Source organism: Dermacentor andersoni, chromosome 11, assembly GCF_023375885.2.
Source record: "Dermacentor andersoni chromosome 11, qqDerAnde1_hic_scaffold, whole genome shotgun sequence".
In the NCBI taxonomy this organism is placed as follows: domain Eukaryota; kingdom Metazoa; phylum Arthropoda; class Arachnida; order Ixodida; family Ixodidae; genus Dermacentor; species Dermacentor andersoni.
The window spans coordinates 79,304,798-79,325,830 of record NC_092824.1 but is presented as its reverse complement, the minus strand read 5'-3'; the positions used below and the strand labels follow the sequence as shown (position 1 = coordinate 79,325,830).

Sequence of the window (21,033 nt, the reverse complement as noted above, 5' to 3'; positions counted from 1 at the left end):
TATTCGCAATACGTCAGTTAGGAGTAACATTGCAGTACCCGTCCTTGTGATCGCGTTATGTAATTGAGTTCTCTCCAAATAATATTTGCGCTTAAATACTCACTAAGTACGCATCCAGTATACATGAATTCAGTACATTTCCTGCAATATTAAACAAAACTTATATAATCATTACTTTGTGATTGCACTACTGTCTGTAATGAGAATTCAAAATTGACTTAATTAGTCACAGTTTTCACAATTGTTCTTTCCAGCTTCTGACACGTAAGTCAATATATATAGCTAAGCACTCGTTGAGTCCAAACGTTTAGTTTTTCTATGGATGGAGCTGCAGAGCACGAAAACAAGCATGCAGTGTTTCGAACGCTGTCGTACTACTCATAGTCTGACATAATGCCCATTGTAAAGTAAACATAAAGCCTTGTTTGTACATAAGTCCTAATCTTACCACACATTGCTCGAACATCAAAATTTCCTTTAAAACCATCCCGTGAAAACATTTTGAATGCACTTGAGAGCATATACTGGCCCCAGCAGGTACTAAACATTATCTCCTATGCTGAGAAACAACTGCACTGCGAGAATAATTTCAATACTTTCAATGCTGGCGCAATTTTTTCCTGAAACCGTAACGAAGGGAAGCGCTGCGGTGGATAGCAGAGAATTGCAGGGTGTGATAAGTCTGAAGTCACAAGACAGCGTCGATTGACACAAGACGCAGGTATAAGAAAGAGTAATTGTGAGTGGCCTTCATCCTACAGTGTGCACGAGGTATCGCTATGCGATCGCCCTTTCGACCACGGTTATGTTTATCACCTGAAGCGTCTTAGTGTAGTTGTTTTTCGCGCACTGCTGATTGTGAATGCGAAAAATACCATCCAAACTTGCAGCGAGAATTCCCAACCAACGGCGATCATCTTCGGTGTCATCGGTCTATGCTGCTTCGTCCTTGTTGCCGTCTTATTCGGCTACCTGTTGCTGGGAACAGCGGATGGTAAGTGAAAAGCAAATTCGTACACGCAATCGCAGTGGAATGTCCTTCAGAATCGCGGCTGATCGCGAATGCCTCGAAAGATTTCCATTGAAAGGAATATATATGTGAACGGCTGCTTCAGTGACATTCTCAACGAAATATATATATTATCTAAATCAAGGCGTAGCACGTATACCGAAGAATGTGAGACTTGTTCTCTCAACAAAATTTTCCCCCGGCCGTCACTCTCACCTAGAGCAACATTTATGTGCGACGCCTCCGACACCATTGGCGTAGCTAATTAACATGCCAACGTTCTGTGAGCCGTTTCGTTTCGTAGCTGGCACGGCGCTGTTACTCCTATCCAGCAGCAGCTGAACGATGTGCCGCGCCGGGCCGAGATGGCGCACCAGCGTATGAAATGAAAACCGTCTGGGCTGTCCAAGCATAGCGCTCAACTTTGTCATTATTGCGAAGCAATTACACGGACACTGCTGGCGCATTTTCGCCGTCACCGTCGATGTCGCCGCGATGTTTTCCCTGTGCAGTCCAAGGGCGATAACACCGTCGCCGCGCGTCGTATGCTGTGTGTGCGAGTGAAAGCACGCGAGGGAAGCCGAGTACCACAGCTCAATCTGGCGGGCGCCAAGGAAGAAAGCGGAGAGACAACGCGCTGTCTTCCGTCGCGCGTAAGGCCGCCGGGGGATGGGAGGCAGGGAGGGGGGCGGCGTTGTGCTCCGGAAGCAAATGACGATGGCGGCTCAATCTGGAGGGCGCGAAGGAAGTAAGCGGAGAGACAAAGCGCAGTCTTCCGTCGCGCGGAAGGCCGTCGGTGAATGCTAGGCCGGGAGGGGGGGGGGGCGGCGTTGTGCTCCGGAAGCAAATGGCGATGGCGGCTCAATCTGGCGGGCACGAAGGAAGAAAGCGGAAAGACAAAGCGCCGTCTTCCGTCGCGCGGAAGGCCGTCGGTGAATGCTAGGCCGGGAGGGGGGGGGGCGGCGTTGTGCTCCGGAAGCAAATGGCGATCGCGGTTCAATCTGGCGGGCACGAAGGAAGAAAGCGGAAAGACAAAGCGCCGTCTTCCGTCGCGCGGAAGGCCGTCGGTGAATGCTAGGCCGGGAGGGGGGGGGGGCGGCGTTGTGCTCCGGAAGCAAATGGCGATCGCGGTTCAATCTGGCGGGCACGAAGGAAGAAAGCGGAAAGACAAAGCGCCGTCTTCCGTCGCGCGGAAGGCCGTCGGTGAATGCTAGGCCGGGAGGGGGGGGCGGCGTTGTGCTCCGGAAGCAAATGGCGATCGCGGTTCAATCTGGCGGGCACGAAGGAAGAAAGCGGAAAGACAAAGCGCAGTCTTCCGTCGCGCGGAAGGCCGTCGGTGAATGCTAGGCCGGGAGGGGGGGGGGCGGCGTTGTGCTCCGGAAGCAAATGGCGGTGGCGGCTCAATCTGGCGGGCACGAAGGAAGAAAGCGGAAAGACAAAGCGCCGTCTTCCGTCGCGCGGAAGGCCGTCGGTGAATGCTAGGCCGGGAGGGGGGGGGGGCGGCGTTGTGCTCCGGAAGCAAATGGCGATCGCGGTTCAATCTGGCGGGCACGAAGGAAGAAAGCGGAAAGACAAAGCGCCGTCTTCCGTCGCGCGGAAGGCCGTCGGTGAATGCTAGGCCGGAAGGGGGGGGGGGCGGCGTTGTGCTCCGGAAGCAAATGGCGATCGCGGTTCAATCTGGCGGGCACGAAGGAAGAAAGCGGAAAGACAAAGCGCCGTCTTCCGTCGCGCGGAAGACCGTCGGTGAAAGCTAGGCCGGGAGGGGGGGGGGCGGCGTTGTGCTCCGGAAGCAAATGGCGATGGCGGCTCAATCTGGCGGGCACGAAGGAAGAAAGCGGAAAGACAAAGCGCAGTCTTCCGTCGCGCGGAAGGCCGTCGGTGAATGCTAGGCCGGGAGGGGGGGGGGAGGCGTTGTGCTCCGGAAGCAAATGGCGATGGCGGCTCAATCTGGCGGGCACGAAGGAAGAAAGCGGAAAGACAAAGCGCCGTCTTCCGTCGCGCGGAAGGCCGTCGGTGAATGCTAGGCCGGGAGGGGGGGGGGGCGGCGTTGTGCTCCGGAAGCAAATGGCGATCGCGGTTCAATCTGGCGGGCACGAAGGAAGAAAGCGGAAAGACAAAGCGCAGTCTTCCGTCGCGCGGAAGGCCGTCGGTGAATGCTAGGCCGGGAGGGGGGGGGCGGCGTTGTGCTCCGGAAGCAAATGGCGATGGCGGCTCAATCTGGCGGGCACGAAGGAAGAAAGCGGAAAGACAAAGCGCCGTCTTCCGTCGCGCGGAAGGCCGTCGGTGAATGCTAGGCCGGGAGGGGGGGGGCGGCGTTGTGCTCCGGAAGCAAATGGCGATCGCGGTTCAATCTGGCGGGCACGAAGGAAGAAAGCGGAAAGACAAAGCGCCGTCTTCCGTCGCGCGGAAGGCCGTCGGTGAATGCTAGGCCGGGAGGGGGGGGGGCGGCGTTGTGCTCCGGAAGCAAATGGCGATCGCGGTTCAATCTCGCGCGCGATATGGAGGAAGGTAGGGTGGCAGCGCGGTAGGCGCGGGGGGGGGGGGGAGTTCGATTCCGCAGAGATGTTCGTACTATGCATGGCCGCGTGCACCGAATATCTTGAAAGGGATCTGCAGGCGGCTCATACCTTTGAGAGCGCTAGCTCTTGCGTTGGAGTGATAGACATCAAGAAGGTAAGTTCACTCGCTACAGCTACCACTTCTGTTCACACCAGCGTTTTCAGAGCGAGTGTCCGCGCCCATCGAGTGCGATCTGTTCATGTTTGCTTGTGCGTGGTAAGGCCATGCTTGTTAGATCAGTTATTAAGTGAATGTTTCCAAGCTTACACGGTCGATAAAGCTACTATCCTTACTTCATATAACTGCCTACTAATTCGTTATCGCAATCGATTATTCGCCTTTCGGGTAGAACTGCGCGTTCTTTCTATCAATGCTTCGCCCTTCGTGCGAAACTGCCAGCTTCAAATAAATTAATTAATCAAATTGCCCGACGGCCTGATTTCAACACCGGACCTCTAGCACAGAAACCCGATATTGAAGCCATAACTCAACAGCGGCTCTTCCCCTACAACGGAGTGCATCATATTGCAGTCCCTGTTTCCTTATGCAGATCTCCGGAAATAATTTAAAATAGTTGACACATCGTCATACGTCCAACTTAGGGCCCATCCCTAAGATACCGCAGCAAAAAATATATATAAACTGTCCGAAACTGCTCTGACTTTCCTCAGCCTAGAGGTGGCGTGATAGAGTGCCGTGAGCAGTGACTCCGCCCCTATTTCACCTGGAACTCCCTCAGGAAGGCAGTCTTTCATGAACTTCAGCTGGAGGATGAATCGCCTTCAAAATTCTTGTTTAGGCTGTCGCTTGTTTAGGAAAAATTACTGAAAATTTCTAAATTTAAGACAACTCAATTTTGATGTTTACAATTCCAACTTGGAGAGAAAAGAACTGGCATCACACTTGCGCAAATTCTGCCGAATATTACAGTTAGAAGCCACAAATTTAATATCTCATGAACGGTTCTGAAATGTGCCCACAATTCGTGATTAGGACTTTTCAAAAACCCTCGGGAACATTGTAACAATCTCATGTAAGCCGTATATTCAGTTATTTTCTTTGGGCTACAGATAACAGGTGCAGTGTACATAAACGCAATACCTGTTTCTGGTGCAGAATTGCGAGCATCAATAGTGGCCATAATTTATCTCTCTCTCTAAATTGCATCAAAATTGATTAAAATCGATCTAGTGCTCATCTACTTAAACAATTTATGAGCTTTTTCTTGTGTCTGAGCAAAAAAATATTTGGCGCTGGCTAAGAGCTGAGGCTCCCTTTTAATGAACGAAGGACATGATGGCCACAAAATAACGTAAATACGTGTATCGTCTGCAATCATATTTGAAACAGCACATATAGGCCGAAAGATGTGGAAAAAGAAAGCGTATACAGGGTAAGCGATTATACCATGTACGTGTCCTGTGTCTTTCGAGGATAAGTGATTGTCCCGTGTTTACTGGTCGCGTCTTTCGAGCACAAGAAATTGTCCCGTGCACCTGTCCCGCGTCTTCTGAGGACAAGCAATTTACCCGTGTACTTGTCCCGTGACTTACCAGGACAAGCAATCCTCCCTTATACTTTTTCCCGTGTCTTTAATACCGCGTCACACACTTGGCATCACACTTGCGCAAATTCTGCCGCACATTCTGACGCTGGAACACATTCTGTGCGACTGTCCTGAATATAATATTCAAAGACAGTCCCTGGCGTCCGTTCTAGCGCACCTTGACAATAGACATTGTCAGTTGCAACTATTTTCGCATATCGCCGACAGAAGACATCACAGCTGAAGGCGACGAAGGGACTTCTTCGGTTTATGAAGGAGACGGACTTGGACAAGCGGCTGTGACAGTGATGTCACTTACCGAGTGAGAGTGACACACTAACTAACGATGTGTGTGCCGTGTTATGGGCTCCCTCTGTCTCTTCTCCCAATCTTTCATCCTCCCATTCCGCTTCCATGTGTAGGGTAGCAAACCGGTTAAGCTAAACTGGTTAATCTCCCTTCCTTTCCTTTTCCACTTTTTCCTTCCTTCCTTTAATACCGCGTGCGCTCTTTCAAATACCAGCATTACACAACTCACCCAACCGTCCACTTTGCTGCTACTTTTCCCATCTGCCTTAGACGAAGCGAAAATTGAAACGTCTTCGATTATCTTTTTCTTTAATACAGATCGTAGCGTTACACTTAACGCTGACTCGACAAAGATAGGGTTCAAAAATAGGGTTCCATACCGTTCGTTCAGTTCCCATTCTCCCTCTGTGCGCAGCTGAAGAGCCGGAAGGAGCGGACATTTTTGGTGGTGGCGATGTTGGAGGTGGTGGAAGTGGTGGAGGTGGTGGAGGCGGCTCGCTGCCACCAGATGTTCCCTTGCCACCACGCACAGCTCGGACGCCCGGTGAGTATTCGTCGTCTTGCGCTTCAAATTTAATCTTCCTTTTTAGATGAAGGAAAGAAAAACAAACAAAAGTACTTAGACGCATATCCAATGAATGGTAGGGGGTCTAAATAGTTGTAACTTGCATTAGTAAAGGGAAAAGCAGTCACTGAAAAACCAAATTCGCGCAGAAATGACAATGTCAGGTACAGTGATTATTAGATATTTAGCATAGCTACATTAAAGAATAAAGATCATTTTACCTGCAGATAAAATAGCAGGACTTACCCCTACCGCGAGCGAAATAATATACACGACAGATATAAATGAGTGATTTTACCATGCAAAGATGCTGACAAAGACTTTAACATTCTTTGTGACAACCCGATTCAGTATAAACTGGCACATGCCTTTCAGAAAGCAGTTGTCGAAAGGAACCGTAAAAAGAAGGCAGCTTAACTGCTCGCGTCAACGATGGTAAATGCAGAAGTTTAACCTGAACATGAAAGAATAGTTAAAAAGTCCTTAAACAAGGCTAAGTAGCGTTGTCCCTAGTTAAAACAACTGAGGCAGCTGAGAGCACCAAGGTTTGATGGATTCCCGTCTACCACAGGTAGTTCACCAGCCGGTCCTGAGGCAGGTATAAGAATGTTCTGAATAGTTCCTTTACCAGTTATTAACCACCATACAACGGTAGAGGGAGTCGAGACAGAAGCTTCTTGAATATGTACACGCCTGCTTGTTTATACAGTGACCACATTTGTGCCCGTTTCCGCGTCAACTTCAGGCTCATCTGGTATGGAGTTTACATCAGCAATACTACACCTTTGGCGTTTCAAATTAATGCCGGAATTCATTCAGCTAACTGCCAGACAGAAAATATTTACCAGCTGAATACACAAACCCCATCATTCGTAGGCGGCCATTAGCACACGTTCACTCAACGTATGTCCAGTATCAGGACTGGCTGGTATTTTATCCCGTAAACTGCGTGTTAAAGAGAACACGCGAAATGTAAAGGTAAACCACGTGACTACGCGCCATCGCACAGCTACGACAGCGCTCTTTAGAGTACTCGGTGAGAAAAGAAACATCTCGCCTCTAGCGCGTCAACCTGAGCAGCGCGTTGCGTTTGATTAGCTCAGACTTGCTCACCCATAGAAGTTATATCCATTACCTCATCCTTATGCTTTAATTCTATCAATTTGTACCGAAAGAAAAAAAATATTGTGCAGATCCCAAGCACTGTGGGAATCAATGTTATGACAAGAATTTTGCGGCTACATGGTTACACAGCATTGTTAGCTTCATGTTCCGTAATGCGGTATCAGGTGGAAACAAAGCCTCTGTAAACAGAGTATGGATGGCTGGTGAGCATGCATGTCGGGGACGGAAGCAGCGCGATGAAGACCACGTTGAAAATGATCGTACGCCAGCAACACCATTATCTACCCAGGGCCTACGCAAGCTTAGAGCATGATAATTGTCCGCTTCCACATAGGCAGTGGACTATGGTAAATGAGAGAAAAACAGACTGCGACGTCATCAGCGAGTACGTGCTATGAAATCGTTCGTATCTATGGCTTTCTCACGTTACGTATGTAAACGACGATGGCATTTGTACTCCGGCGAACAACTGTTAACTAATGATCAACTTGATGTCAACTAATCTCAAGTCAACTTCTCAAGTCAACATCTCAAGTCAACTTAATCAACTAATGATGTCTGTACCATGCCGCACAATTTCTGCATAGCGTGCCACGAGGAGGGCACAGAGGAAAGTGGGCTAGTCACGTAGACAGCTTAGTCCAACTCGGCACTTCAGAACGCATACTGGCACACGGAAAGAAGGCGACAAAGCGGCACGAGCTGAAAGCGCCGAGCCTTTCATTAGTGCTGGCTGGCTTGCTTTCAAACGAGAGCATTCTACGGGCTATCGCGGCCTAAGTACATACAGGGTGCGCCATAAATACTGCCAGAAGGCTTATGGCTAAATTTTGCTAGCAAATTAAAGAACATTCTTAGGAAACTGTTTGTAGCTCATTAACCAAGTAAATTAGGAATGCAACAACGAAAAATTTATCCAATCCCTCCGCTCTTCGACTTGATCAGGGCCTTTAAACGCCCTGGGTACGCTTCCATCACGACCCGCAAAAGTACACAAGATATTTTTTTTTCTATGCTGGCTCTACCGATTCTTTCAGGGCAACCATGCTGGTATACTGAAGGGCGCAGTCCCTTTTCTTTTTTAAGAATAGCCCACGCACACTTCACTCGTTTTAGTTGACGGTTGCTTGTCGGCCACTTTCCAGCTGAAAAGAAGTCGGGCGGGAGGGCATCGACACCAGTAGTTTGGTGTTGACTTGCGCTTCGATTTTTGTACTGGGGCGCTGTCCCGCTGCGATGTAAAAAAAGAATGCTACTACCCAAAGGGGGGACAGTGATGAGGACCCACGAATGACTCTCTACAATGTATATAAACTGTTTGTGAGCCTCAATCACTGCACCTTTCGCCACAAAGACAAGAGGAATGCGGCCAGTTGTTCAACTCGGCTCAAATCACGACAGTCACCGCATGCGAGTTGCTTACAACTGTTTAGCTGACTGCATCCGCGAGCTCTGAGGTCAGAATAAGCACACGGGTGTTCCGAATGTCGTTACGGGCCTCTAACCTGAAAGTTTTCTCATCGGTGAAAACAGCCACCAAGTGTTCCCCATTCGCGGCCCGTGCCAACAGCAGCCCATATTTCCCCATCTACACTTTATTTCCACCTCTGTCAGTCCATGTCTTCCCTGGAGCTTGAAGTAGAAAACCTTAAGATCCCTTGGCACCGCTTTTCTCCTTGTTTCAGCACACGCTGAGCACCAAGGCCAGAGTTTGATGATTCTCCGCTGTTGGTATTCGATTTTCTTCATCACAATTCTATTACTGTAAGCAGAGGAGACAGGACGACCAATGCGGGTTACGTCGGTATGAGTGCCGCGTTTGAGAGCGCAACGAATAACCTTGTGATGAATTTTTGGAATCTTTTTCGACCTCGGAAGGAGTGCCCGGCCTCGCTCAATGACGACATTGCGGGTGGTGGAGAAGGAAGGCGTAGCATTCTCAAAAAAATAAATAAACCACAACAAAAATGGGCTCTAATCCATTCTATGAAGGTCGCTAGCCAGCGAAGCTGCGGTATCAGCTGATGCGATAGGCCAATGTGATGTAGCCTTGGTATTAGTCCTGCCGAGCCTGAGCAAAACGCCGTTGTGCATGTTGACATTGCTGTTGCTGTTGTCCCTACACGTTTTCGCACCGCTCTTCGGGAGTCCTAACTATGCCTGGCCTCCCCATAGCGCTATGACAACACAAATTAAATCACTTGCTAGGCGGGTTCCTTTATAGATATGAAAGTGCACGGGCATCACTACCTGCTGCGTGTGCTACAGTTATAGCTTCCCAGCAAATGCAGCTTATGTGAGCGTAGCTTTTACCGGGAAGCACTTGCGGAGAACGCTATGCGCGAAGGCGAGCGTTTCGGCTCTTTGTTTTTCTTTCCTGTGTACGGCCGGCGCCGCCGCTGCCGCGGATGCACGGAGGCGAGCGCCACCTTGTGGTGCTGCAAATAACCCAGAGGCGCAAGGGAGCGCGCATTCAGCTGTGATTGGTTTTCTCTCTACGAATTCGAAGAAATCCCGGTATGTTAGTCATATGCAGCGAAATATGGCAGATATAAAAGATGGTTCACGAAACGATGTGGAGATATGCTTAAATAGTAAAGGCAACATTATCGATCAAGATGTCGGCCATGAATTATGGGGCACCGTGTATACAGTAGACACACTACTAAGGAAATAACTAGCCGGTGTAACTTGTTTCATTCGGTGAAGGACATTAGGTTCTATTATGACTACTGGTACTCGCTCATTAATGCTGCCGAATTCGTAAATGTTGCCCGCTATATCCTGATAGATTAGGAATCGTACTCCGTACTGCTTCTTATCTGGAAGTCCTCTATAGCAGACGACGTGGCTATTACCAGATCTTCAAACCTCACCACTTTTTCTAACCTCACGAAGGCCGATGATATCCCAAACAATGTCTGATAGCTCCCCAAAGAGGCTTCCTAAAGTAGCTTCACTCGAAAAAGTTCGGGTGTTAGATGGTCCCAGGGTCAGTTTCCATTGGCAGCCTGTCCGAGTCTAGAGATCCTTAGCACCCTTCGCTGCGTTACAGGTCTGACCGCCGCCTTGGTAAGGTGCTCACAGCGGCTGGGGAGTGAGGGCCGTTGGTTGATCTACTGAATAATTTTGGAGGGAGTGGCCGAATACTGCAACAGGGAGGCCAATTCCTGCTCTGGTGAGGGAGTAAAGACACTACCTTAACCAACCGTGCCTTCGCACAATTGAATCACCGTAATTAATATCAAAGGGAATGGATTCGACTCTCACAAGGGTCGTGGGCTCGAGTGCCTTAATGAATTCTATATTAATTAACCGCGTTTTAATTAATTTCCCCTTATCACCAAAGATCGTGGGTTAGACTTCCGCATAAGCTCCAGGGTACGACTCCCACAGAAGGTCGTGGGTTCGAGTGCCTGAACTAACTCTATCTTAATAAACATTGTCTTTATTATTTTTTTCACTCGATCAGCGGCATCGGAGTCAGCTGTGGAATAAAAGAACGACGAACTCGCGAGCAGGGGTGCTATGCAGGATGCGCCGAGTTTGGCGAAACTCGGGATCTTCACGAACTCTAGCGACACCCCAAGATGAAAGCACGAATGGTACCGAGACACAGTTTATCTTTCGACAAGCCTGCAGTTTCATTGGTTTATCTAGATTCACTCTGGCTGGCTATCATTCCTTGGGCGTTGCCTTCTGGGCGGTCGACAAACTGGGGCTCACGTGATCATATCGTCGGTGCATGGTCGTGCCTTCTTTCACTTGTTTGTCGTTCCACCCAGTGCATTACATGCACAAGCAAGTTATAAAACAAGTGCATTTAGTACAATATTATTAGTTACTTTAACGTGGTATAGAAGCATTTTAAAGCTTACAACATGTACACTGAATATGCATTAGACTAATTTGTAATTTAGTACGCTTCGCATTATACCACGAGGGAACGCTGTGGTGGCGTCATCACATCCATTCACCGCGCGAGCATGGCGGCTAAACATCGAAGAGGCCCAGTGTAAACAAACTCGTACAACGAGCTTGCAGTGCGCGACGTAGTGATCAGGCTCGACAATGACCACTATTTCTTGGATAGTTCTGTTCCTCCGTCAGCAATCTTTCCGGGCACACCGTAAGACTGCCAATAGCTTCGGCGATTTTACATATCGCAACGCGCACCTACTGTTCACGGCGCCGTGCTGAAGAAACAACTTGTCCGGTGCTGCTTCTGCGAGTTCATCCACTCTGCGTGACTGCGAGCGTCACGAACATTACATAGTGTGTAAAAAAGGAAGACAGCCTATATAGCTACGATGCGACATGGAGGTGGTACCGACGATGGATCTCGCTACCAACACAGTGAAGGAGACATCGACAATCTGCAGATAAGTATATTTCTACTGTTTCATATTTAGCATAATAAGAGTGCACGGATTAAGTCACTTTCGTAGTAACGAACTGAATGTCCAGCAGCTTAATGAAGGCAGTGAGAACCAATGAGTGTTCGTGCTTTTACATGCAAGCGGGCCAGCAAAAATATGGAAAAGATGAAGGTAACCTTCACTAACTTCGCGAGATAACAGAAATTCATGAGTGACATCAAGTCCGCAAAATTTATGGAAGAGTATCTTTATCCAGGTGAAATATCAATAGCAGGTACTGATATAAAGCAGGAAACTTTTACAAAAACTTCACGGGTTGAACAGCACATGGAAGGCATTACCGAATCGTGATCGCCACGTTACCGATATCCTTGAAGAAAGTTTAGAATCATTGCATTCTACCGGTTATGCAATATGGGACATAAACCTGGAGGTTAACAAAGAAACTTGAGATGTCAAGGACTGTGCAGAAAGCGATGTAACAAAAATTGTTGGAGATAGCATTAAGGCAGGAAGACAGTGTCGTAGTAAACCATGGCAACAGATATGCTAGTTGAGATTAAGAAAAAAATGGAATCGGCAGGCAGGCCATGCACGTATTCGATCACTTGTTGCCAATTCATAACAGGTGATTACATAAGCGTGACAGAATAGACGTCAAGGAGAGAGAACTACAGCCGAGTATGGTAGAACATTGCGTAATGGGATAAAAATATGTTTGTAGGCATAGGATGCAATCAGCTCGTATAAGACGGGATTGTAGGGTGAAGCATTTGTTTTGCAGCGAACAAAAATAGGTTTGTGGTGCTGACAGTACAGACTCGTGAAGGTGGGGGGCACCTCAGCTGCTGGCACACTAATCAACATGACAATTGGCTCTGAAAAAGAAAACCCCAGTTATGAAAAATAAAGGAACGTTGTCCCGACACATTGTTTTATTATGCATACTACACTAAAGGCTTCCACAGTTAATGGCACTTGGTACTAATAGTGCAACGAGCATTTTTCTTTGTAAATAATGGTTTGTATGCGGCTGATTCATTCCAATACACTTTTTTTGCAGCAAAACATTCTGCTGCTGGAGGCACTCAACCACCTGGTGGCAGTAGGCGAGCGCCAGGCACGTGCTCTTGAGTGTGTGGCAGAGGTCCAGAGGGCTGCTCTGCAACAGTAGTATCGGTGCCCTCACTGCTCTCCTGTCGAGCCCACAGAAGGCACCTTATAAAGGAGCTTTCAGTTTAATATTTTGTTTATTATTCAAGAAGATGAATAAAATTATTGCAGTAAACATTGTGCTGTGCATATTAGGAGACTTGTAACATGCACTTGGTGTCCCTTCAAGATAGGCAAAAACGTAAGACAACCTGTGCCACTCTTTGACCATGTAAATAAAAACTACACTAATGCAGCATACACGTCATTATGCTGTTTGTTCTTTCTATGTGCAAGAATACAGTGCGTGTTGATTAGCCACAAGATGAACGGTGTGCATAATTCACAATGAAGACAGGAAACAGTAGGAGTTTAATCATGCTATCACCTATAGACTGTGCATATGACTGCAACACTCCCCGATTCAAATGTGCCGTTACATACATGTTCGATACCACATATTCTTTAACATTGTCTTATAATTGCATGTACTAATTTTCACACATCTTAAGCCCTTGCATAGCACACTTCTCGTGTATCTATTTGATAGGCCAAATAATTGTACACTTTGTCCTTTCGTGTAGTATGAAAAGCAGCATCCTTTAGAGTCAGATAAAACTTCAGAAGACAGGAGAGGCCCCGCCCAGATGACCAAAGCGCAGCAGTTGACTGCCTCCATGTCTAAAGAAATAGTCCCTTTCCAACGAGCAGGTATTAGTCTGTCTGGCGGCACGATGTCAGTCTAGAGTGCGTGCCCATTGGTGCAGGCTTGTGTTCACCTGCCTTAAAGTGCAGATTCCGCAGCCTCCTAAAGTTGTATCCGACTAGAGAAACATGTAATGCCTTGCACCAGTTGCATAGACTTCTGCAACTTGATAGCACACAATGATCAGGAGCAGAAATCTATAAAGGCATCCAAGCAAAGCTGGCTGGCCACACTTCCATTATGAGGGGCTGTAAAAAGGTCTCGCCAAATATTCCCATGACATCCTTGAAAAAGAGGTGGTGTTTGGCACTTCTTTAGAATCAAAAACAGATTACAGTGAATGTTCTGTAGCACGTCAAAACAAACTGAACTTGGTTATCTGCACAGCATGTAATGGAAGGTTGTGCTTCACATAGGAAACAAACTGCTCTGTCCAGTACAATTTTGAGGCCGGTATGGCACCTATTGTGTCAACAGTATAAATATACAAATTACACTTTTCACAGGCCATTGATTTTACCATTATTTTTGTATGATGGTTCTTTCAATCAGTGCTTGTATTACATGAGCAGGTGGATGTGAAAGCAAAGCTGTGTTTGCAAACCTTCCGACTTCCATAATTGTGTGGCAAGGCACTGGCATATTGTCGAATAGCTCACACTTCCTCGGTCCTGCACCAAAGAAGCCCAATGCTCTATTTGAACTTGGATCGCACAACAATTCAACGGCACACGAAGAAGAGTAACACCTACAGCAGAGCATTCTGCTGTCTGTATTTCTCTTTGTGCCCCGTTGAATTGTTGTGCAATTCAATTTCAAGCTTCTATACCAATACACCCAGTCTTCAACCTCACCAATGCTCTAGCTATTAGGCCACAATGGCGCACATCTTTGAAATACGCCAACACAAATTATCTCTCCAAAAAATCACAAGTGTTAAATTTTGCAGCACAGGTGTATGTATGCATGTGCCATATTTTTTACCACTAAACTCACACGAATCAAAGGGGCAAGCACTAACCAGCCTTGCTGCTGCCGTTACCATTACCATCATGACACCAACGGAAAGACAGTGCCACGTTTCAGTAAAGGGAGTGCCGGAGGGAAAGGTGTGACAGAGAGGGCTTACAATAAAAATAACGGTTAAGAGACATGTTCAATGCCAATATATGCTGCATGTCGCTCATCCTACTTTGGCATTGTGGCAAGTGTTTACTCATTTGAGCATATCACATTTTGTGTAATCGTTGCTCTAAAGCTGTACAAACGGTCTATATGCTCTGCAATATTTATTTTTATCATGGTGGGTTAAAGACCCACTTTTCATTGGCATCTGCACCACATTTCTCCCGATATGTAATTTTGCCTTGGTGCTTCATGACATCTTCACGTACAGAGAGTTCTGCAGAGCATCGGAAGTGCATTGTTCTACTGCTTAAGAATTAGAGCCCCATTATGAGACGAAAATATATGATTTATCAATCCAGAATAACGCCGCCCCCCACCTCCAAAAAGAAGAAGATGCATTGACCCTCTGGCACATGCATCGACAGTGAACAGAGCAAACACTCTGAAGCATTTTCTTCATGCAAGCCAACACACCAAGATTCTTAATGCATTTTCATTTCGCCACAAATGCATAGGCACAACCGGCTTGGCGCAACATCCACATCTCGCGCTGCAACAAATTGTGCAATGCCTCGCTGTTTCATAGTGCGGCCGATAGATTACGCATGACCAAAGTTCAGCATTGTGCATACTAAGTTACTTCACCAATGAAGAACCCCAAGTTGTTTATGAAATTAGCATTCATAGGCTACTTCACACAATTTGTGATATCCATTTATCTATTTATACTTAACCTCTTTCCCAAGAAAGTGAGCAATTTGGAAGGCACCCTGACAGACAAGTAGAACAACCGGACAAAAGTCATCAACCAGCGAAAAAGTCAGTATCATAAGCAGCCGCATGTGAGATGTCGCTAACACAAAATTTCAGTCGCCTACACAGAAGTGACAAATTTGGCACTATGGCGCGTCTAAATATTGCTTCAATGTTAATCACAGTAACGCTGACATTGAAGGCGAATTCATTCCTACGTACGTTCCGTCGACACACCCGACTACGTTCGTAATGTTCCCACGAAGTAGGAAGCATTCTTTTATATATGCCCGCTAAGCAGCAGTATTCGGGAAAGCTAGCCACCGCTTACGCACTGCCGCATCGATAAGCGCGTCAGACACATCTCTGACACAGTGGCTAACAGTAGTTTGATGGCGTCAAATGTAACGCTCGGCGCCGACGCTTCCCTGAAAAGTCCCAGTCCCGTAGAAACAGAGGGCACAGAGGACTTGTTCTACGACGGTGAGCGAATGAAGCCCGCCACGCTGTCTCCGCAGACGAGAGCCTTCGCCTAGCACGTCACACAGCAAGCGCACTGATGTCTTCGACAGGCGAAAATGACGCTGAAACTTTCCGTCGGTCATGTAGGTGAACGGGTCCGGACGGTCATACTGACGCTTGCTGCCGCTGGATGCATTGACACAGGCTGCTGCTGCCGCCGCCATGTTCCCGAGTTGAACTCGGAGGGGGTTTCGCAATGTACGAGTTTAGCACGAGTTCGCCTGTCAATCAAAACCAGAGGTCACGCCCCACGCGAGGCATGTAACTCTTGTGCGCGCACCCACTACAGTTGGGCCACGCCCAACTTATCTTCCGGCAACAGCGACGCGGTGTCGAGCTGAGAGGCATCAACAATCTTGACCGCCGACACAAAGCACGCACAACACACTGTCATCGGTGATGTACTGAGCACCACTATCAAAAACAAAGCGTTGACTGTCGCTGGCTTATGCACACATCTTCTCGGGCTCAGATGGCCCCACAACACGGTTTCATTGCCTGCATTGTGGCGCGTAGCGCACAGTAAATTGTCGGCACGTCACTGTAGCTGCTTGCAAGGCGTCGATGCGCCGAGGGGGACGACGATGCTGAGGAGTGCGTATCGCAGCAGTCGTATGAGATGGCTGCTCTGTCATCGGTGATGAAACGGAGCCACAGCGTCTTAAACACGATCAGCGTCCGAGAATCGCTCGTCTTCTAGACCCAGTGCAATGGCATTTCTTCATCACAAGCACTGCGCACTCAACAGTTCCAACACCTCTCTCCATTCGAAGTCTGATTTCATAACTGCACACAAGAGCCCTCACCTCCCGAATGCGATTGCTGCGGTGGCGTTACGATATCCATCTGCGATCGCTGCTGGCTCCAGCAGAGGTAATCCGCAAGCACCTTCGACTGCACAACACACTCATACTGCGTACATGCGCTCAGAGGCACCTTCACTGGGCAAGCGATGACAAGCGATGAATTGTGTCGCTGGGAAGCACGCACTTTTCGCAATCTATCGCAGAGGCTTCGCGCACAAAGATAAACTGATACGTTTTCACTGAACTGCGTCACTACGGACTCTAAAATAACATACCGCCATTTTGCAACGACAGCCGTTGTGTCGTTTTTAGTTGCTAAAGCGGGGGCCTTAATAGCCTAGTGAAGCGCCTGCGATGAACAGCCGTACCGCGGCGCTGCGTTTCTATTTCCCTAATAGAGAAAGAGTGGCCATGACCCTCCATGGATCATGACTGACTTTATTGAGAATGGTACTGCAGCGCCCCTAGGCAACTTATCACTATATGAACGCCCTCGTGTGTGGGACCCTCTTCAATGTATCTGCTTCTAAGCTTTCGCCTCACTGTCGCCACTCGCGGCAAGAAGTGCAAAATTTAATAATTTGCTCGATCTCCGTTTGTCATCACCAATTTCTAGCACTGAAAACAAAAAAAACAGATACTTAAAGCAATAAAAATGTTCCTTATTTGATTTGTTGTACTTTAACGTATTCGTTTGAGTGAAAGTGTAGGTGCAAGAAGGCGCCGCATGTACCCTGTTCGCATTCGAAGGAGGAAAGAATGATAGTGCACGAAAGATGAGGCACGCCCTAGACGCGCCCGGGAAAGGCTTGGCAAGCGGTTCACGGCAAGTGTGCAGACAGACAGCGGGACAGTCACGGTATTGCTAAGTTGCGATAATCCGCTGATAACAATACGCGGCGCTGGCGCGTTTCGTTGTGCAGCCTTCTGCGCTTGAAACGTGGAAGCAGCGTGCCGCGCAGGGTGCGCTCACGTTGTCATACGCGGCTTTTTGTCTACGTATTTTTTTGCCTGTAGCTTTTGCGCGTTCTGCGCTATCTCCGTTCACTGACTGCCGTCGGGCAAACTCGGGTAAAACTCGGGTGAACGAGAAACTCGGCGCATCCTGCATAGCACCCCAGTAGCACGAGCGCGTATCTGCGCAAGGCGACCTCACATGACTTTCTGTACCACACGCCGCGTTTTCAAGGCCATCGGGATATGAGCCTCCTTAGGCTTTCAGCTTTAAAAAAAGCTTCTGATAAGACCTTTTCACACACGTTTCTCGTCATGCAGTGACGCATGACATGACATGATAATGCTTTTGTGTATAAGCACCGCGTGGGAAACGAGTATGGATGGTATTAATACCGGCGTAGATAAAAAGTCCACAAAGTCAATGCCTAATTCAATGTCTTGCGTGTATGCAGGATACCCTAAAACTAATCATTGGTTTGCCACAGTGGTTTCAGCAACTTGTCAGTTTGGTCTCTCATGACCTCTATGAAGTTGTTGAGATTAGTAGTCTAGCGAAACGATTTATTCAATTTTTCAGCACTCAGTTACCTGCTTTGTACGTATTTACGTATGTTTCTTAACGAGGTAAGAAAGAAAAAAGCGACCGTCGCCTAATGATTAGTGCACCGGGTTGTGCTAGACGAACGAGGTTGTATTGCAGCGTCGGTCACATATTCTTCTAATTATTACCAAGGTGAGGCAGGCACTTAACTAGCAACCACGTGCCTGCCGCAAAGTGCCAAGAATGAGGCAAAGAATGGTTTGCACTATGAAATCGCTCTAGCTAATTTGCTTGCTACTTTACGCTTGTTATCGCTATTCCGTGAACATGTTCGTGTATGCGTGAGTAATCGGCGCACGCCACGTGATTAAAATCAATCCCAAACGCGATCTGATGTAATAGTTGATGCGCTAGAAGTAGCACGTTTACTTCCGTACTCAGCTTATTAAAGAGCATTGTCGTCGTTGCGCGCCGGTGCATTGTAACGTGATGCATTTTCATATTTCGCAAGATTTTCATTAAAGCGCGGAAAGAAGAGCCGCTCAATATAGAGCGCGTCGAAAGCAATCGAAACTAATATTTTCTAAGGCGATCATGCACCTAAAGTGTTGTCATGTCTGCCGTAAATGTAATAATAATAAGGAAGCACTCAAAAACGATGCAGTTATTTTCATCGTCATCAAAAGCTTTCCTTCTTTTTAAACTCGGTGCATGATAGCCGAGACATACTGTAATACCACATGTCCTTTTTCTAAATTACTGATTTTTATATTGTCACCTGTGTTAAACACTGCAACTCGGTCAGTTCAGGTAGATTATCTGAAGCAGCAGGTGTTGCTTGCGATAAAAATCCCGATATCCCCAGGTTCCTCCCTAAAATTACTCATTACCTTTAACTAACTCACTTCATGGTCACACGTAGCAAATGTTAAATTTAACCCTAATGTACGTAAGTCCGCGTAATTCCCTCTTCTTTGCTGACCGAAAGTTTAAAATAAAAGGTAATTTCTTCAGGAACAACACCTGCTGATCGAAGCGCACCTGCGCAAAGAACTGGAGCCCCACCAGTTATTGGCCCACCTGCAGTACTGAGGCCTTCGCCAGCTCCTGTAACCCCACCAGTTATTGGCCCACCTGCAGTACTGAGGCCTTCGCCAGCTACTATAACCCCACCAGTTTTTGGCCCACCTGCAGTACCCAGTCGCACTCCAACCCCAACTCCGACGCCTACACCAACACCTACGCCGGCTCCCATACCACGAATGACACCACCTCCCATTCTGCCACCGACACCGATGCCCACTCCAAGGCCGGCAGCGAGGCCCAGTCCAGCGCTGACACCACAGCCCACTCCAAGACCCACGCCGAGGACGACGCCGAGGCCCACGCCGAGGCCCGCTGCAACTCCCACTCCGAGGCCCACTCCCAGGCCCACTCCGAGTCCCACTCCGAGGCCCACACCAATGCCCACACCAATGCCCACACCAATGCCCACACCAATGCCCACACCAATGCCCACTCCGAGGCCGACTCCGAGCCCGACTCCGAGGCCGACTCCAAGGCCTACTCCAAGGCCTACTCCACGGACCACGACAGTTCCTACGACAACTACGAAAGCATGTAAGAGCTGGTATTGTAAACTTTAACAGCTTTTACGCAGACCGGTACTCCAATAGACACCAATCTAGAGAGTGTTCATACCTATACATCCTTAAATGCTTTTAACATGGCGTAAGCGTTCGTGAGAAGACTCCCATTTAAATGTCTATTCCTACGGCACTACCATACGATGCTATGGTCATGTTAGCCAAGAACATTGCAAACGTTGAAAGCGGCTACACAGCTATGAAATGAAAAAAAAAGGAAATTTACTACGCAATTCAACATTCACATGACGTAGATACAAAATTTCCTCCTTGATGAGTTAGGGTTGCGGATGGGGCCGTGTTACTGTGCACCGCACTGTTTCACGTTACTCATTTCTTGGAGGAAGTAGGAGGATCGTACGTCTGCTTAAATGTTTTCCACTACGACTTCTTCGGGACCTTCCAACATCATTAAATTGCACGTAACCCGCGAGAAAGGCGCACATCTTTAAGATGATCTACCTTCGGGATCGGGGAACTATTTTTAGACAGTACATACCCACAGGAGCGGCCCACATAATTTGCACTGTGCAGCCTTCGGGATCGGCCCACTTCTTTAGACTACTATGTCCAGATTGGATCCGGAAAGATGCTATAAAAGGCATACCTAATACGGAAAAGGTGAACGAAGCTTTGACGAGCCGACAAGTGACAAGAAACGCTAAGCGGATTTTGGCGACGAGCGTCTCGCGTAACCTACAGGTTAATGTCATGAGGTTCCATGTCGCTCCTTGCATAGCGATGGTATTTCTTCTTCTTTTGGGGGGGGGGGGGGGGCGTTATGATCGAGTTGTCCCTACCCAGTGACACCCTGTTGTGTAGGCTCTACGCATCACTTTACAGAGCGGCCGCGTTGAACTTGGCGTCGAAAACCGCTCGTGGCACTGGGCGCAGATAGCGAGCTTAGCTCCATGCCAGGAACGCTCGGGTTGGTAGAGTAACGTCACGTTCACTCGTTGTGGGTGGCGGCTTATTGTAACGGGAGACACTGAAAAGAAAATGAGCGCTGTTTTTTGACATCTCTATGCATAGTTTCTAAGACGAGGGCAGAGGAGTGGGAGAGTCGGAAAGTGGCATAAAAAGAAACAGAGAAGACAAGAAAAGAAAAAAGAAGACACAAGGACAGAGGATAACAGGAGGGTGGGGTGTAGTGAGAGCGAAAGGTTATGGAGCCTTCAGATGTGTCATAGGCGCCGTGCGGTTGTGGTTGAAATAATGGTTTATCGGAAGCTGTGCTCCACTATGTCTACACACACAAGTTACGCTCCAATAGCATACAAGCCATGTGCGCACTGAACTGTTTTTTAACCAACTGTTGAAGTCGATTTGC

General features: G+C 47.9%; 1 protein-coding gene across 2 annotated transcripts in view; it reads right to left on the bottom strand.

Annotated features, from left to right (window-relative positions):
- LOC126518063 (uncharacterized) overlaps positions 1-21,033 on the bottom strand; it is a 159,508-nt gene that overhangs the window by 53,221 nt on the left and 85,254 nt on the right. For both annotated transcript variants that reach the window (XM_072285564.1, XM_072285565.1), the window contains exon 2: positions 5,804-6,005. In XM_072285564.1, coding sequence (XP_072141665.1) covers positions 5,804-5,863 — 60 coding nt within the window. In that variant the 5' untranslated portion in view covers positions 5,864-6,005. The remainder of the gene's footprint in view (positions 1-5,803; positions 6,006-21,033) is intronic.